Genomic DNA, 20,166 nt, shown 5'->3' on the forward strand with positions numbered 1-20,166 from the left:
GTATTTTATCACACGCAAATAATATTTAATTACATAGGAATCCGATCCTTGGTGATTGATCAGTCTTGCGTCACGATGATAGACTGCTTAGTGCCATCATCTACAGCAGTGATAGTCAATCGTTTTTGACAGTATAACCCCAATACACACCTTTACGTTATTATCTTCGTATCTACAAACTACATTGCAATTGTAAAAGAAATAACAAAAGACTCTCACTCATGTTGTATGCAAAATAAATGTGTATTATTATTATTATTATTATTATTATTATTATTATTATTATTATTATTATTTACTTGAAGCAAGTAAAGAGATAGGTTTGGAAGTAAATCCCAAAAAGAAAAATTATACTAATATCTCTCGTGACCAGATTATCGTACGAAATGGAAATATAAAAATTGGAAATTTATCTTTTGAAGAGGTGGAAAAATTCAAATAGGCCTACCTGGGAGCAACAGTAACAAATATAAATGATACTCGGGAGGAAATTAAACACAGAATAAATATGGGAAATGCCTGTTATTATTCGGTTGAGAAGCTTTTATCATCCAGCCTGCTGTCAAAAAATCTGAAAGTTAGAATTTATAAAACAGTTATATTACCGGTTGTTCTTTATGGTTGTGAAACTTGGACTCTTACTTTGAGAGAGGAACGTAGGTTAAGGGTGTTTGAGAATAAGGTGCTTAGGAAAATATTTGGGGCTAAGAGGGATGAAGTTACAGGAGAATGGAGGAAGTTACACAACACAGAACTGCACGCATTGTATTCTTCACCTGACATAATTAGGAACATTAAATGCAGACGTTTCAGATGGGCAGGGCATGTAGCACGTATGGGCGAATCCAGAAATGTATATAGAGTGTTAGTTGGGAGGTGGGAGGGAAAAATATCTTTGGGGAGGCCGAGACGTAGATGGGAAGATAATATTAAAATGGATTTGAGGGAGGTGGGATATGATGATAGAGACTGGATTAATCTTGCTCAGGATAGGGACTGATGGCGGGCTTATGTGAGGGCGGCAAATGAACCTCCGGGTTCCTTAAAAGCCAGTAAGTATTACTATTATTATTATTGTTATTATTATTATTATTATTATTATTATTATTATTATTATTTGTAGTAGGAAATAGTGACGAAATCTAGAGTAGGCCAACGAATATGAAGCTTGCAAAGAAAGAATTTTAATTATTATTATTATTATTATTATTATTATTATTATTATTATTATTATTATTTGTAGTGAGAATTAGTGCCGAAATGTGGAGTACGAATATGAAGCTTGCAAGAAAAGAATTTTAATTGGCTGAGACTCTCATGTTTCTTATAGCAAGCCCAAGTCGAAATTGAGCCACAAATTATTTTACGTGACATTTATTGTTTACGCAGTTCCAAACACAAATGAAACTGAACAAAGGAGTCATATTGAATGTCCCTGGGTCCGTGAGCTTATGTGCTTGTTTTATGGCCTGGCTCGCATTTTCTTACGCTGTGACACACGACCCAAGGATAATAAAAGTCTCAACCTGCCCGCCATTCCATCAAAGTTAATGCTTCAGAATCTGAACCGATGCTTTCGTTCTACGTATTTTAATTATCAAGGAACAAATTTTAAACTCCGTCATTTGTGGGTTGCTTGGAGCCAACTCCTTATCAATATGAGTTCGTTGGTGTGATCGATCAATCTTCCGTCACGATGATAGACTGCTCTGTGCCATCATCTACAGCAGTGATAGTCAATCGTTTTTGACAGTATAACTCCAATACACATCTTCATTATCTTCGTATCCACAAACTATATTGCAATTGTAAAAGAAATATCAAAAGACTCTGACTGATGTTGTATGCAAAATAAATGTGTATTATTATTATTATTATTATTATTATTATTATTATTATTATTATTATTATTATTATTATTATTTACTTGAAGCAAATAAAGAGGTAGGTTTGGAAGTAAATCCCGAAAAGACAAAGTAGCCTATATGATTATGTCTCGTGACCAGAATATTGTACGAAATGAAAATATAAAAATTGTAAATTTATCTTTTGAAGAGGTGGAAAAATTCAAATACCTGGGAGCAACAGTAACAAATATAAATGATACTCGGGAGGAAATTAAACACAGAATAAATATGGGAAATGCCTGTTACTATTCGGTTCAGAAGCTCTTGTCATCTAATCTGCTGTCAAAAAATCTGAAAGTTAGAATTTATAAAACAGTTATATTACCGGTTGTTCTGTATGGCTGTGAAACTTGGACTCTTACTTTGAGAGAGGAACATAGGTTAAGGGTGTTTGAGAATAAAGTGCTTAGGAAAATATTTGGGGCTAAGAGGGATGAAGTTACAGGAGAATGGGGGAAGTTACACAACACAGAACTGCACGCATTTTATTCTTCACCTGACATAATTAGGAACATTAAATGCAGACGTTTGAGATGGGCAGGGCATGTAGCACGTATGGGCGAATCCAGAAATGCATATAGAGTGTTAGTTGGGAGGTGGGAGGGAAAGAGCCCTTTGGGGAGGCCGAGACGTAGATGGGAGGATAATATTAAAATGGATTTGAGGGAGGAGGGATATGATGGTAGAGACTGGATTAATCTTGCTCAGGATAGGGACCGATGGCGGGCTTATGTGATGACGGCAATGAACCTCGGGTTCCTTAAAAGTCAGTAAGTATTATTATTATTATTATTATTATTATTATTATTATTATTATTATTATTATTTTTATTATTAGCAACATTAAATCCAGACGTTTGAGATGGGCAGGGCATGTAGCACGTATGGGCGAATCCAAAAATTCATATAGAGTGTTAGTTGGGAGGTGGGAGGGAAAAAGACCTTTGGGGAGGCCGAGACGTAGATGGGAGGATAATATTAAAATGGATTTGAGGGAGGTGGAATATGATGGTGGAGACTGGATTAATCTTGCTCAGGATAGGGACCGATGGCGGGCTTATGTGAGGACGGCAATGAACCTCCGGGTTGCTTAAAAGTCAGTAAGTATTATTATTATTATTATTATTATTATTATTATTATTATTATTAGGAACATTAAATCCAGACGTTTGAGATGGGCAGGGCATGTAGCACGTATGGGCGAATCCAGAAATGCATAGGCCTATAACTTAGTGTTAGTTGGGAGGCCTGAGGGAAAAAGACTTTTGGGGAGGCCGAGACGTAGATGGGAAGATAATATTAAAAAGGATTTGAGGGAGGTGGGATATGATGATAGAGACTGGATTAATCTTGCTCAGGATAGGGACCAATGGCGGGATTATGTGAGGGCGGCAATGAAGCTCCGGGTTCCTTAAAATCCAGTAAGTATTATTATTATTATTATTATTATTATTATTATTATTATTATTATTATTATTATTATTTTATTTTTACTATTATTATTAGGAACATTAAATCCAGACGTTTGAGATGGGTAGGGCATGTAGCACGTAGGCCTATGGGCGAATCCAGAAATGCATATAGAGTGTTAGTTGGCAGGGCGGAGGGAAAAATACCTTTGGGGAGGCCGAGACGTAGATGGGAAGATAATATTAAAATGGATTTGAGGGAGGTGGGATATGATGATAGAGACTGGATTAATGTTGCTCAGGATAGGGACCAATTGCGGGCTTTTGTGAGGGCGGCAATGAACCTCCGGGTTCCTTAAAAGCCAGTAAGTGTTATTATTATCATTATTATTATTATTATTATCATTATTATTATTATTATTATTATTACATATAATACCCATTGAAGCAATAATAAAATAATTAATTATATAAAACTGTTATTGAAGCAAGGAAAAACAAGAGTTTATATTGTAAAATAATAAACGTAAATTGCAATAATTATCAAAAAGTAGGCCTATAATAAAATTAATTTGTCAGCATTTTTACATACGTAGTCAGTGGGGTGCGTACCCCTTGAGACAACCCCGCATACCCCCAGGTGTACGCTTGATTGAATACCATTGACCTACAGTTCTCTCTAGCTTTAGGAATACAACACCTCACTTCTGATCCCTGAGCTGTAGGTCATATGCAGTGATTAATGGCGACTGATTTTCAGTACTCCTAGTGGGACGGGTAGGCCTATTTGTTCTACCAGAAAGTGGCCGATGTCCATAGGAGACATTTCTCAGTAATTGAAGCGTTGGGCCGAATAACGGTCTATGTTACAATTTAAAAAATTAGAATTTTTAATGGAATAAAGCTCTGTATAATCATACAAAGCTGTCACAAACATTTTTCCTCAATATCTATATCAGAGGCGCTTCTACACGAGTTACAACCATGAATTTCTTGGTCGGAACAACGGTCTATGTCACTAGTCACTTCTAGTGTATCCAGTTGTTTACATCGTATCAGGAGTTATTTCACGTGATTTTGTTCTTTTTACGAATAGCCTACAGTGAAATCTCTCATTTTAGGACATCGAAGAGACGTGACAATGTGGTTTTCCTAAGGCGCTAAGACAAATGTCGGCATGAGCCCTAAAAGAAATGGGCCACGGACCTGCACTCATATCCCCATGAATCTCCCTAATTACTCTAAATCAATTAACAATTACATCTCTCCCCCCCTCTTCGTAATTGAGCCATCATATAGCGAAATGGCTGGTCTCAAAGTAGAGACGATTCAACAAGGCTCATGACAACAATCACCTCCTACATAATAGCCAAATTGGCTAGTCTCTTATATATGAGACAACTCATCCTGCCTAAGGTATTCCGTGGTTTTCCTAAGGCGTAAGACAAATGTCGAGATGAGCCCTATAAGAAATGGGCCACGGACCTATATGCCCTTCCCCATATATATCCCCCTTTATTATAAACGACGCATGCCCTAGGTCAGAACCTAAATTGTCTATTAAATATACGAGGTCACTCAATTAGTCGCAATTTGAAAGGACAGGGACCTCTCAAATTGCAGATTTAGATTTCACGGCGCTTCTTCCGACGGCCTTCACATGCTTTGTCACCGAACAACAGATGACAGCGTCTCGCCATCCTAACGGCAAACACCAGCAATCTCCTCCTCGCCCCGTTGTGTGATCACTTGATCAAATCTGTCCCCCTCGCGTATGTAGTACCTAAGAGTTTACGTCCAATTTCGGCTTCCCCTTAAAAACTTTCTAGAGCTCCTTCAGTGGAGCAGCGTAACCCGGAGTGAGACTAGTGGCCAACAGGCTTGGGGCTCACATACTTAGTTTTGTACAGCCCCCAACCCCTTGCAAGGACGCGTTTTGCGTACCTTTTAAATTTGTCCTCCCAGTTCTCTTTCGATTTTTCGATTTTTTCGACGTAACAATCTGTCCGCATCTGGGAGGTTTCCTTTATTGGGAGGGAGGCTTCCCAATCTAACAGTAAATTTAGGCCTATAATATGCATTATGTATCTTTTTACGCTTTAAATGAAATGTATTACTGTAGTTTAATTCTAAATACAGTATACTACAGTAAATTCTTTGCAACTTTGAATTACACTAGATAAGACCGAAAAGGGAAAATACATATAGGTATATATATATATATATATATATATATATATATAAGGTAAAGATATTCCCCATCACATGCCATGAAGGTACTTGGGGGGTATGGAGGTACAGTCCCATGCTTTCCATGACCTCGGCACTAAAATGAGGTGATGTGGTCGGCACCACGCTCTGACCGCCTTTTACCCCCGGGAAAGATCCGGTACTCAATTTTATAGGAGGCTGAGTGAACCTCGGGGCCGTTCTGAAAGCGAGAAAAATTCCGTCACAACTTGGGATCGAACCCCGGACCTTCCAGTCCGTAACCAGCTACCCGGCCGGCATATATATATATATATATATATATATATATATATATATATATATATATATATATATATATAATAGGGTAACGTTTGGTAATATTTTGATAGAGATATATTGTGATAGTTCTTTTTGATAATCTATTACAATTTTACTGAGCGAGAGGAAGATCGGTTTTTCGCGTCAACATATTAAGGGAATGTTCGTGGCCAAGTTGCTGCACAAAACTGGCCCTTCTCTCGCGCAGTAAAATTGTAATAAATTCTCAAAAATAACTATCACAATATTACTCGTTTCACAATATTATCATACTTTACTCTACATATGTATACTTTATAAGCTTATCTTATATGAAAACCCAACGGAAATGCTTTCGATCTCGTGATTATAATTTTTTCTTCTCGGTTTCATATTCTGTGATTGTATGCTCAAAAACTTCCACAAAATTTTCTCTCCCAATTCATGCTTGAGAACAAACAACGCAATTTATATAGCCGTATACCTGTCTCATGACATAGTCACTGCATTTCAAATGGTCCTGAACTAGAATACTTCGAACGATACAAAGAAAAAAGAACAGCACAAATTATAATAGCAATTTCAATTATGTCACACGTATCAACAAAACACACTCAACAATCTTGTTGCCATCCCATTTCCATGCCCTCGTTCTTAGAATCAGACACAAAATATATAACAGTAACACTCAAAATCTCGAAATCACACTGGAACTTTGGCACAATAATTACTAACCTACTCCCATTACTGAAATCACGAAGAATAATTTAGTTGGTTATTTAACGACGCCGTGGCGTCGCGGTCTAAGGCATCCCGCCTAGGACTCGCGTTACGGAATGCGCGCTGGTTCGATTCCTCATGGGAGAAGAAATTTTCTCATGAAATTTCGGCCAGTGTATGGGACCGGTGCCCTCCCAGCATCGTGATGCACTTGGGAAGCTACGATAGGTAGCGAAATCCGGTTGCGAATGCCAGCTATAACGCCACACGATACCTCCATTCTGGTTGGATGATCGTTCACCTCTGCTTCGGCATGTGGGCGTGAGGCCAGCAGCCGGCTGGTCGGTCTAGGCCCTTCACGGGCTGTAGCGCCACGGATTATTATTATTATTATTATTTAACGACGCTGTATCAACTACTAGGTTATTTAGCGTCGATGAGATTGGTGATAGCGAGATGTTATTTGGTGAGATGAGGCCGAGGATTCGCCTTAGATTACCTTGCATTCACGTTACGGTTGGGGAAAACCTCGGAAAAACCCAACCAGATAATCAGCCCAAGCGGGGATCGAACCCGCGCCCGAATGCAACCAGACAGGTAGGCAAGTGCCTTTACCGACTGAGCCACGCCGGTGGCTAATCACGAAGACACAATCGCACATTGATTGATATAGCCTACCCCACTCTTGATCCTGCCCCCACACATTCACATTCTCAGATCACACCGAAACTCACAATAAAAAAACACACGTACACGCACGCACGCACAGATATATACACGCTGACGCACTCACATATTCCCATAACCACAATCACACTAAAGGCCCATTCACAATGAAAATTAAACATAACCGTAACATAAACACAGAATATATATTATTTTAATGTACCGATGTACAGGGACATCATTTTATTTTTACTTCAATTTTTATTGAATCTGAATTTTTTAATGTACTTCACTCCCACCCCTTCTACTAGTAAACTTCCAATGGTTCTCCACACAGAACAGAGGACCCGTGTGGAGTACTGCGTTACTGAGTATAGTACGTTCCAGAAATATGTTCGCGTTTTCCAGTAACGAAAGAGTTTTCAATATTCAATCATATTTTTGCACAGGCACTGTCTTCCGTTTGCCTACGTCGCATCCCGGTTTCCCCCACCTGCTTCTGTTCGCCCCTCTGTAAAGTCTAGTAGCTGGGCTGTCTTAGCTCTTTTCTGAAAACATTAATTTCTGTTAGGAATTGGACGTCTACGTAATATTATAAAACTGTTTAAAATAACTCAAAAGAAAGGGCCTCGTTAAGTATTTAACTGTCACGTGATTCCCCCTCCTTTCTACGACCCTGCGACAAAACCAGTTGGACGGACAGTAGATAGGATGTCTGAGTAATTTTATCTTTTCGGATCGGGCAGAAGTAAAGATTGAATTTACAGTACATAATGTACTCTTTTATAGAGTAGGTACAGAATTATTTCAACATGAGTTACTAGTACGAAGGACGAAACTGGCAATTGGAATTAGGTACAATAGTCTATAGTGCGATAATATGCACAAAAGAACTGAAGCTTGTATCGAAATTAACGGCCACCATTTTCAAAAATGTGTTTAACTATCCATATTATGATTATTTTTCAATTTAACTTCATTCTCTATATTGTACGCTAATGTGCTGTAAACAGTATAATATACACTGCATAATGAATACGTCCGCATGGATAGCTCTATTCGTGAGTAAAAACACTAAGTGTTAATACAGTACTGTATTTTGATTAAACAAAAACCTAATGAAAATTATCAAACTCAAAATCGCGATACTTCCTAGTTTACGTAAATGGATGAACTACTTTTCTTCCCTCCTATACCTAGTAGAGTGATTTGTATTTTACGCCAGTATCATCGAACTCCAGTCTTGGAAGGGGGAGCAAGCGGTGTTTCCGGTTGTAGACCTTAATCCAAGGATATAGCCAGGTTAATATTAAAAATGTTAGTAAAAATAAAATAATGTCCCTGTACATATGATATTTTCATGCAGATATTCATCGTCATCATACGATGAAAGAGTAATGGATAGGAGAAAAATTCTTTTCTGCACCGGGATTTGAACCCGGGTTTTCAGCTCTACGTGCTGATGCTTTATCCATTAAGCCACATCGTATGATGACGCAGAATATCTGCATGGAAATATCATATGTAAGTTACTTCGGTACATTCAAATAATATAACTTATATGATATGCGTAAATCACTTCGTGATTTAAGACGGCGCTTATTCCGTCGGATCCCGGCCAACTAGTCACTCATAACGAGTGCACCTCAGCACATGTTTGGACTTCAGTCCTACGTTCATAGACATCTATGACGTAGTGCAGAGGGCGGCCACTAGAGGGAACCCAAGAGTTGGAACTTAAACTGGGACGATTCTGTCCGACACCGGGATGGGTATCCGGTGTGGCTTAATGGATAAAGCATCAGCATTAGAGCTGAAAACCCGGGTTCAAATCCCGGTGCCAGAGAGAATTTTTCTCCGTTCCATTACTCTTTCATCGTATAAACACAGAAGTTTGCACCCAGGCTACCAAATGGAATCATTCACAATGGTTCACATAAGCATTGACATAAACATTACCGTAAGACGTTACATGAAAGTTTGGAAACTCTAAACTTTCATGCTTATGCTTATGTGATTTGCAAACAGAACACAATCGTGGAGCGCTGAAGTATACGACAGAATATGAGGAAATGGTGTCGTTGTTATGTTTCCATGGTAATCAATTAGTCTATGTTTGCTGTTATGTTTATGTTCCGATCGTGAATGATGGTTTGATTTCTTGAATTTACCGTAACGTTTACATTCTTAAGTTAACGCTTACGTTATGTTTAATTTTCATTGTGAATGAGCCTTTATTCGTATAGGGCTAATCATAATATCACACAATTTCACTTACACTTATGAATACCCTGCGGGTTTTGCATATTTGCATGCTCTGCCCCCCTCCCCCCTAAGCGTAATGATAAGCATACAGAACGTTAAGGACCGGTTTCATCATCAGATGTTAAAAATGCACTAACCCGTTGCTTGTTAACACATGCTAAAATTTTAACAGTTGTGTTGACATTTTTTCGTGCACTTCGGTTCCAACAACGATTTCCAGAAGGGATAATAATAATAATAATAATAATTTATTTAATCTGACAGGATTAAGGCCATAAGGCCTTCTCTTCCATCCTACCAGATAGCACATATAAATACAAAAAAGAAATACAAACACTGATGAAAATGATACAAATTATGTTAAAGCCCTAGAGAGGGTCAACAGAGTCAAAAGTACATTATAGAGCTCTCATCGGGCTAATACAACGAAAAGAAAGAAAACAGAGATAGCAATGATGATATCGATAACTGACAATAATAATAATAATAATAATAATAATAATAATAATAATAATAATAATAGTAGTAGTAGTAATAATAGTAGTAGTAGTAGTAGTAGTAGTAGTAGTAGTAGTAGTAGTAGTAGTAGTAGTAGTAGTAGTAATAATAATAATAATAATAATAATAATAATAATAATAATAATAAATGCATTACATATTAATTTTCAATTTTACAACAGCATAGTTACAATATTTACTATATGAAGGGTCCAGGGAAAAACGTGCTAAGTCCAATTTTATCAATTTTTTGTTTTGGATGCCATGTAATACCTCAGGCAATAGAGATTTCAGTCGTTTAATTGTACAGAGTAAAAACTTGATTAAGACAGAAATATTTGAAAAAATGATAACTCAGAGACAATAGAATGTAATGGTCCTTGAAACTTTAAACTTGCTCTCCTGTAAAAACAGTAAAATGTGACTTGGCATGTTCTTCCCCTGGACCCTTCATAACTTATGTCATGGGTTAAGGTGAAGTTGCGCAACCTGACATGTGTTCAACAAGCAATTCCACGAACTAGAATGTGATTTTTTAATTTAAATTTAAATTAATTTTGATATTGTCCGACAGTCTCTGACGTGGTCAGGGAGAGAATTCCAGAGGCGTGGAATAGATATGCTGAAAGATGATGAGTAGAAGGATGTTCTGTGCAGAGGAATAGAGAGAAGGTACATGTACCGGGTTCGAGGTAGTGAAAGGTAAACAAAACGAGATGCTAGGTAAGAGGGTGTGGAGGTGTGGATGATTTTAAATAGTAATAAGAGAGAGTTGAAGAATCTTCTTTCTTTAAGTGGACTCCAAGACAACAATTCTAGTGACGGTGTTACATGATCGAATTTTTTAATGTTACAAACGGAACGAACGCAGATATTGTGAACACGCTGTAGTCTACGGGCAAGATCAGTATTTAGATTCGTGAATGAAGAATCGCAATAATCGAAGTGGGGCATCACTAAATTTTGGATCAGGTTCTTTTTAAGGCTGAGAGGTAAAACATTGGTTAAGTGTTTGAGGGAATGAATTATGGAAAAAGTTTTCTTACATATGTAGGTCACTTGACTTTGAAAATTAAAATTTGAATCTAAATATACCCCTAAATTTTTTACTGTCTTACTATATGTAATTGTAGTATTATTTATTTTTGTATTTGATACAGTGGCTTGATCTATTTTGTTTAATGCTCGTTGGTGGCCCATTATTATGGCTTGTGATTTGTCTGGGTTTAGTCTGAATCCAAATTTTTGCGCCCATTGAGCTACAGATGCTAGATCTGATGAGGGCAGATAAAAAAGTTAAATTTTTTCTTCCACGATATTAATAATGTCAAAAGAAGTGCTTATACGAATTTTGGCCACTCGAGCGCAATTACGAAGCCGTCCAGAAAGTGATTTTCCCTGGAGTCGTTTACAGAAAAAAACACAATTGCATGGAAAGATTTATTGAAACAGGTACAGCAATTGCTGCTTTATTTGTCAACATATCCCCCACTGGAATTGAGACATTCGTCACACTATGAGATCAATTTTTGTGTCCTTGTGTCGTAGAAGTCTGCCGCCTGGGATCGGAACCAGCATTTGACAGCCGTCTGCACATCTCTGTCGATCCCATTATTTTACAAATGTCTCAATTCCGGTGGGGAATGTGTTGAAAAATAGCTCTACAATTGCTGTTTCTGTTCCAATAAATTTTTCCAATGAAATTGTGTTCTCTTTCTGTTAACAGCCCCTAGCGAACTTATTTTTTACGGCCCTCGTAATTGCGGTCGAGTGGCCAAAATTTCTATAACCACTTCTTTTGACATAATCATGGTGGAAGAAAAAAATTACTTTTTTTATCTGCCCCATCATATTTTATTTATTTATTTATTTATTTATTTATTTATTTATTTATTTATTTATTTATTTATTTATTTATTTATTTATTTAATCTGGTAGAGATAAGACCATCAGGCCTTCTCTTCCCCTCTACCAGGATATTACCACTACAATATTAAGAATACAACTACAATTATAATTAAAATTAATATTAAATTTACAAATACAATAAAAATCAAAGTACTAAAAAATTAACTGATTAATAAAGGCTAGACAGTTTATTGTAAAAGTTAAAAAGAGAGAAAATTTTTTTTTATTCAGTGAGTAAAAATTAAGCCTACTCTACGCAGTAAGAAAATGTTTAATAAGCTTGCTTTTGAACGCTATTAAATTCCGACAGTCTCTGATGTCACTGGGTAAAGTATTCCACAAGCGCGAGAGCGAGATTGTGTATGATGATGAATACGATGATGTCTTATGTGTTGGTATGGCTAATATACGGCTATAGTGTTCACTTGTAAGATTTTTTTAACTTCAGCGAAAATTGGGAAGAGAATGAACCAGGGAGGCCTTGCCAAAATTAAAATTACTCTGAATGAGTTTCACCCACTTCAAATAGAGAAAACATGTGCAATATTACGATCTGTTTGGTAATTAGGCCTATTATTTGTTGTTAAAAATGAACAGCAATACTGATGGTGTGAAAAGAAATAAAGGATCCCATTTTACTAATCTAGAAAGTCATTGTTATTGGATTTTTTAACTAAATATAAAAATAATTAGGAATGCAAGAAAACAGACGCTGTGAAAATCAAAGCCAGGGATAACGAGTAGGTGCTGATTAACCTAGGAAGTTTGCAGTAGCAGCCTTCAGGGGAGAGGACGATATTTTTTGATGAAAAATGAGTAAATTAAAAAAAAAATTCTTTAGAATACTTTGTCCTATGTGTGGAATGCATTGCATAACATTTTATGGGTATTTGTGCCTTTAGCGGATGATGAGACGCCATTTTTAAACTTTCTGCGCTATGGATTTTTAAATCACACGCCCCCTCTCATAGTTGTTTCCGGTAAATTAAATTTTCGAAAAAAAAAAATCTTTAAAATATTCTTTGATAGGGTAATGCATTGCATAACATTTTATGGGTATTTATGTCCTTATCAGATGTTGAGACGCCATTTTTAAACTTTCTGCGCTATGGACTTTTAAATCACACGACCCCTTTATCGTTGTTTCCGATAACTTCATTTTTTTGCTACATTGCCAGATAAAAATGTATATAATTTCTGAACTATTAGAGATACATGCATGAAATTTAGAACACACATTCTTTAGACTATTAGGAAACTTTTCTCTGTAACAGAATTTTGTTAATAGATTTCATTTTTAAAATATGCCCGTTTGTTTGCGAAAAAGAAATAAAAAAAAGCGTTATTAAATTTTAATTGTTTATTTTACAAACGCAGGAACTAATATAAAAATTCTGTTACAGACAGATTTTAGAGCATGCTTTTTCAAGTACATTGCAAAAAATTGTTTGAATCTATATTTAAAAATGGTTTAGATATAACGGTTTTAGTAAAATCCTGCATTGGGTATATTTTTTTTTTTCAAATTTGGGCCCCCAAATATTTTTTTTTTCAAAATATTTATATTTGGTTGAGTTGCTACAGCTATGAGCTCTCCACATACAAAAAATTAATATTTTACACCAAATAGGAAAAACGTTTTAAAAAATACCATCCTCTTCCCTTCAGATTAATTACACCCCATGACTGCATGACAAAACATCTACACAGAATAGGAATCCTCCGCTCACCTATTTGTCAATTGTGCGGGCTGAATGAAGAGATTGATTGGGAGCACCTCGTCAGATGCCCAACCCTCCAGAAAGAAACCGTCTACGAAAAACATCGGCTTCATCGTCAAGTCCCCGGCATTAGAACTTTTAGTCATTGGATATTTTCTATATTAATGCATATTTTCCCAAGTGTTTTCAGAATATTTACACAGTTTTGGTGCTTATGAATCCGCAGCCTTCTAATAATGGATCACACTAGCATATTCACACAAACTAAAGAAAAAAATTAATGCAAGACAGACCTTTGTCCGGACGATGGCACCGGTGTCGTTGTGTGTTGCTGGGGATGTTAATTCAAATGAATAATCTCAATCATCTGGGAGCCATCTTCTGTACTGGAACTCACAACGCAGCAACGCATGTTCTGCTGAGGTTCTTCAGTCGTGTTTTGTTCTTCCATCATTTCTGGGATGTTTTCTTCTGTACTGGAACTCACAACGCAGCGAAGCATATTCTCTTGAAGTTCTTCAGTCGCGTCTTTTTCTTCCATCACTTCTTGTTCTGTGACTTCTTGTTTGTTTTTCTCTTCCATGACTCCATTTTTGTTTTTTCCTACCTCAACTTCTTTTTCCTTTCCGTCTTCTTTGGTTTCTTGTGTGCCTTTTTCTTCTTTGACATCAAATTTGACTCGTTTTTCCTTTGGTTCTTCATCTGATTCTTTGCTGCCACTCGGCTTGCAAGGCTCGCACTCCGCCTGTAAAACAATCAGATTGGTTCCTCAGAAGTTACTGCAATGTTTTGAAGTACAAGCACAAGATTAATTTCGGTTTTTCTTTATAGCAGCATTAACTAACTTGTCATATCGCGACTATCTGCCAGGTAAAGTGCCATTGTATTTCAGTTTTCCATTTTGCTTCACTTTTACCGGTCACAGAATAGGCCCCCTAAAAGTAAGAGCCCAGATCTCGCCAATCAGTAATTGCACCTTTGTTGTAGTGGAAGCCAAAACCAATCTTATATTTGCCTTGAGAAAACTATTCTTACCTAGATTCTTAGTTATGTGTCAGAAGCCCACTAAAACCCCCAAATCATTGGCTGCACCTTGGACTGAAAACCGAAACCTCCCGAATAAGTTTAATGTTTTATAACTAAGCGAGCACTTTGATCAACAAGGAACATTTTATTTTCAGTTAACTTATTTTGTGGATCAAGGTGAATCTTCCATTTCTCTCCACACCAAAGACCTGGTTCAAGAAAAATTAATTTAACATCATTCTCAAGGGGACACTCCACTGAAGAGAAAGAATATAAAAAAACACAATTATTGGCTATTTCACTTCTTCAGAATATATATTTCCATACCCCAAATGGATTTAGTTTAATTCTCATTACAAATATGTTTAATTTTTGTTTTAATTAAGCCTGTAAGGGGGTGTGGTATTTAAAGAACGTCAAAATTATTTTTCAACAAACAATTCTTTTTTGAAAATTTCTGATTACAAATCTAGAAACTGTTGTTCTAAAGTTGGCTTCCCGAAGTTACTATAGTCGCGACGCTGTTATTCCCGGCGTGACTCCTCCTCTTCGCTTACGTCTTAGGAAGTGAAGGCTCTATAAAGTCTAGGTAGGTGGTATCGTTCGCCATTTTTGTTCTTTCGTTGCCGAGCTACCATACGAGGAATCTAGGGCAAATCGCAATATAGCGAACGTAGAAGCTCCGCCCACGACCCCTTCCACTTTTCCCCTAATAGGTCATCAGACACTCTACGTGATAGGCGAGTGTTGTGTCGAATGCACATTTCATGTGGGTGGGGATAACTTCCCCTACTGGCGTTCGCTATATTGCGATTTATCCGGAATCTATTTGCCACACCGTTAAACATTATCATGTCGTAGTTCCTATGATAATAAATCAAACGCCCTGTAATTGAGTAAATAATTGAGCGGCAAATAACGTCTTCGTGTGCTTTCTGCGAACGCCAACGAAAGAGCCAAAATGGCGGGCGATTATATTAAGCATTTGTCGAGCCTTAAGAAATGAATAACGTCTTCATAAGCGAATCACAAGACGCACACGTTTAAATGTAGCCGACCTGCAACGCGATTGGCTGCCGGAAATTAGAGCGACGGGACTATAGATGAATGTAGCGAAGGGGAATTTTAATAGGTAGTAGGCCTACTGTACCGGGTTTTCACGATCTTATAGGCCTAAGGCGACAGCCCATTGAGATGTTTCCGGAAATCACTTCGAAAAACCAAACCATCCATTCCACCAACATTCCGAGATTACCCAGAGCAAGTGAAATCTTGTTCATATTTTTCTGTAGCAGACTTGGTTAAGAATATGGACTTTCATATTTTGCCTGCCACCCAGCGGCGGATTTTCAGGGGAGGCAAGGGAGGCCGAGCCTCCCCTAATATATTACCAGAACACAGTATGGTAGTAATAATTTCAGCTGAATTAAGATCACAGACAAGTTATAGTAAATGACGAACATTTTTTCTTTTATATTAATTTTACTACTCACTATGACTAAGATGTAAGTTACGTAAAGTCGACCACATTCAGTTGGTGATACCCGCTCAGTATACTGTAGATAGTACAAATAATTCGTACTGAAAAATAACAGATAGCGCTGTAACCTGTATAGTAGACATCTAGCATCCTACAGCGTCTATGCGAGAGCGGGAGAGAGGAGTCGGCTACATAACGCTACTCCCCGGTAGGCCTAACCATGACAACAGCAGATCAACCAAAAAGATAGCTGGTAGAAGAGTGTTAAAAACTTGACTAGAACCCTCGAGGGGAGCTGATTTGGAGACGTCCTACCCACCGTTGACAACTGTAGCAGTCACGGCTGGTTTCGGCTGTATTGGGAAGCTCTCTCTCTTTCTCTCTTCTTGGTTTTAGAAAATTTAGTCACGTGTTGTTAGTATTCTCTCCCTACGTAAAAGTTTTCATTTACGTTGTTAGATTTTCTCTTGTTTGCAGGTGTTCTAGTTATTTTATTCTTTAGTGTTACGAGATGTATTTACTTATACAGTATTTTAAAAATATCGCGAGTTTAGAAACAAATGCAGATTTGTCTCTAGCTTCTTCTAGTAGCAGTTATTCAGTATGTTGTGACTTATTTGATCGGTTTGCGAAGAAAGAGGATCGTCGAGTTAATTTGCTGTAAAATTAGACTATGTAATAGTAATGAGCAAAGCCCCGGATTCTTAGGTTCGAATCAATTTTGTTGCAATCTCGTTACTCTCGAAATATTGCTTTTCTTAGTCGTTTTATGTAGCAGAGAGTAACATTCTTAAATTCAATATGAACTAAAAGACCTAATTCATAGGTTAGGACTTAGAGTGTCTTAGAGAGAGGCTATCTTTACCAAGCCGTTGTAATATATTAACAGTATGTTGTTTATTTTTATTCTTTTCCCGTAAAATCATATAAATTCCTAAACACAAGATTTAAAATCCTAAAACATAAATTGGGGAGAAAAAATGGGAGTATAAGGGTACAGTGCATCAGTTATTCATAGATTTCAAAAAGGCATATGACTCGGTTAAGAGGGAAGTATTATATGATATTCTTATTGAATTTGGTATTCCCAAGAAACTAGTTCGATTAATAAAAATGTGTCTCAGTGAAACATACAGCAGAGTCCGTATAGGTCAGTTTCTATCTGATGCTTTTCCAATTCACTGCGGGCTAAAGCAGGGAGATGCACTATCACCTTTACTTTTTAATTTCGCTCTAGAATATGCCATTAGGAATGTTCAGGATAACAGGCAGGGTTTGGAATTGAACGGATTACATCAGCCTCTTGTCTATGCGGATGACGTGAATATGTTAGGAGAAAATACACAAACTATTAGGGAAAACACGGAAATTTTACTTGAAGCAAGTAAAGCGATCGGTTTGGAAGTAAATTCCGAAAAGACTAAGTAACTTATATGATTATGTCTCGCGACCAGAATATTGTACGAAATGGAAATATAAAAATTGGAGATTTATCTTTCGAAGAGGTGAAAAATTCAAATATCTTGGAGCAACAGTAACAAATATAAATGATACTCGGGAGGAAATTAAACGCAGAATAAATATGGGAAATGCGTGTTATTATTCGGTTGAGAAGCTCTTATCATCCAGTCTGCTGTCCAAAAATCTGAAAGTTAGAATTCATAAAACAGTTATATTACCGGTTCTTCTGTATGGTTGTGAAACTTGGACTCTCACTCTGAGAGAGGAACATAGGTTCAGGGTGTTTGAGAATAAGATGCTTAGGAAAATATTTGGGGCTAAGCGGGATGAAGTTACAGGAGTTTGGAGAAAGATACACAACGCAGAACTGCACGCATTGTATTCTTCACCTGACATAATTAGGAACATTAAATCTAGACGTTTGAGATGGGCAGGGCATGTAGCACGTATGGGCAAATCCAGAAATGCATATAGAGTGTTAGTTGGGAGACCGGAGGGAAAAAGACCTATAGGGAGGCCAAGACGTAGATGGGAAGATAATATTAAAATGGATTTGAGGGAGGTGGGGTATGATGATAGAGACTGGATTAATCTTGCACAGGATAGGGACCGATGCCGGGCTTATGTGAGGGCGGCAATGAACCTTCGGGTTCCTTAAAAGCCATTTGTAAGTAAGTAAGTAAGTAAAACATAAATTGGAAAACCTAATTTTAATTTCTTAAAATCTATAAATTCTGCGCTTGGTAATGAGGTACGTCACAGGCCTTATATTTTTATATTCTCATCAGTCACGTCTTGGCCTCCTCAACTTTCAAACCCACCGTCCGCTACTGCTGCTTCCAGTGACGATTCTGAGGAAAGTGTGTAGGCCTATAGGACTATTATCATATTCATGCAAACTAAATCGTACTGTGTAGGTGTTAAGTTGGAGCATATAGGCCTAGGCAAGACCGTCTCCAATACTCAGACCTTAATGTAGGTATCGATAGTGGCCAAAATGGCGCCGGTAGAGATCCAAGCATGATTACCACGTGGTTTTGTTATGATGTTTTCCTGTGTTAATTACGTCGTGAAATCGTGTTGTGTAGGCCTACTGGGTTGTAATTCTAATAGTGAATCTATGTCTCATATTTTAGCGTTTAAGTTCCCGAAAAAGGTCAATGTTACTTATGTCCCGCCCACTATAGAGACATAGGCCAATTTTATACATATTTATTATAACTTGTTGCTTCTTTGACAGGTTAGGTTTGGTTAGTTTAGGTTTTTGTTATAGCCTACCTTGCATATACGATTATAGCGCAACATTGGCAATGATAAAAGTGAAATATTCGTTCAGTGGGCGTTGGATACTCTACATTCACCCCGAAAAATACAACTTTACTACGCGACAAATGGTTTAGATGCATAATCGTGACAATTTGCAAGTTAAGGAAATTACAGTTTGTTGTTGTATAGTCAACTGTCCGAAGACAGGTCTGAACATCACAAATGATACCAACAAGGCACCACTTATGAGGCAACTAAGCCAAGAGATTATGAGGTAGGGTGGCCAGTTCGTATCTTCCTAGAATGACAGTGTTACACATAAAACATTTTGAACCTAAATTAGTTATTAGGAAAGATATTTTTCCTATCGTAAATAGTGATCCTTTTCGTATTCCTAGGGAAATTTCGAATCTTACCCATGACGCCTGAAGAATCATATTTCCTAACCAACTTTATATCGTACTGTCAGTCATTATAGTGCCTAGAAAGAATCCACATCAACGGAAAGGGGAACAGATGGGGGGAGAAGAATTTTTCAGGGCAATGGTGTGAAAGGGAAATTATTAGCACTTTCGATCAGTTTCAAAGTGATGTTCAGGAAAGAAATGTAGTTTCATTTATGACTATTGTTTAAGGTGACTGTTATTTTCTTAAATATGAAAGACGACAGTGTAGAAGAAATTCTGTCATTAATAACTATACAAAGGTGTTGAACGAGAGAAAAACATTTCAAACCAATTATCGAGAAAAGTGAAAAGAAGTCATGAAGAGTTAGGCCTAAGCCTAAAAGTGACAAAACATGAAGAATTGAAATTCAAGACGAATTAGGCTAAGGACCCTAGAATGTCAACATCCATCTATTAAAAATATAAAATATAAGCTGATTTATTTTTTTCTATATTAAGGTCTGAGTATTGGAGACGGTCTTGGCCTAGGTCTATATAGTCAAAACTGACCATCTCTCGGACGCGGGGACGCGGCGTGGTATCCTGAGGTTGGAGCTCACTTTTAGGAGTACGGTGACGGATGTATCCAAGATCAGGCTCCTCCAAGTAATCATACATAACCTGGAAAAATATATCAAACTTCAAGTGAGCTAATTAGATTTGACACAATTTTCTGTAGTGCTTTACGTACAATTACAAGATTACTTAAACGAACATTTTAGTTTTCTAGTGCAATTCTTTACAATCGATAGAGTAAGGGAGGGGATTGTCGGATAGGTCTGGTAATGTCGGATAATCTCGGATAACATATTTCTTTTCCATCGAATGGTGCAATCTGATGTGAAAATTATGCATTACGTTCTCTACAAGTAGACGAACATCTGC

The 20,166-nt window shown here is 37.2% G+C and overlaps 1 protein-coding gene across 1 annotated transcript in view; it reads right to left on the reverse strand.

Annotated features, from left to right (window-relative positions):
* LOC138707346 (gelsolin-related protein of 125 kDa-like) overlaps window positions 1–20,166 on the reverse strand; it is a 76,272-nt gene that overhangs the window by 25,636 nt on the left and 30,470 nt on the right. The window contains exons 5-6 of the mRNA XM_069836633.1: window positions 19,792–19,902; window positions 13,896–14,347 (exon numbers count right to left, since the gene is read on the reverse strand). Of these exons, the coding sequence (XP_069692734.1) occupies window positions 13,943–14,347; window positions 19,792–19,902 (516 nt within the window). The 3' untranslated portion in view covers window positions 13,896–13,942. The remainder of the gene's footprint in view (window positions 1–13,895; window positions 14,348–19,791; window positions 19,903–20,166) is intronic.

The sequence above is a fragment of the Periplaneta americana genome, chromosome 10 (genome assembly GCF_040183065.1).
Source record: "Periplaneta americana isolate PAMFEO1 chromosome 10, P.americana_PAMFEO1_priV1, whole genome shotgun sequence".
NCBI classification, from domain to species: Eukaryota; Metazoa; Arthropoda; class Insecta; order Blattodea; family Blattidae; genus Periplaneta; species Periplaneta americana.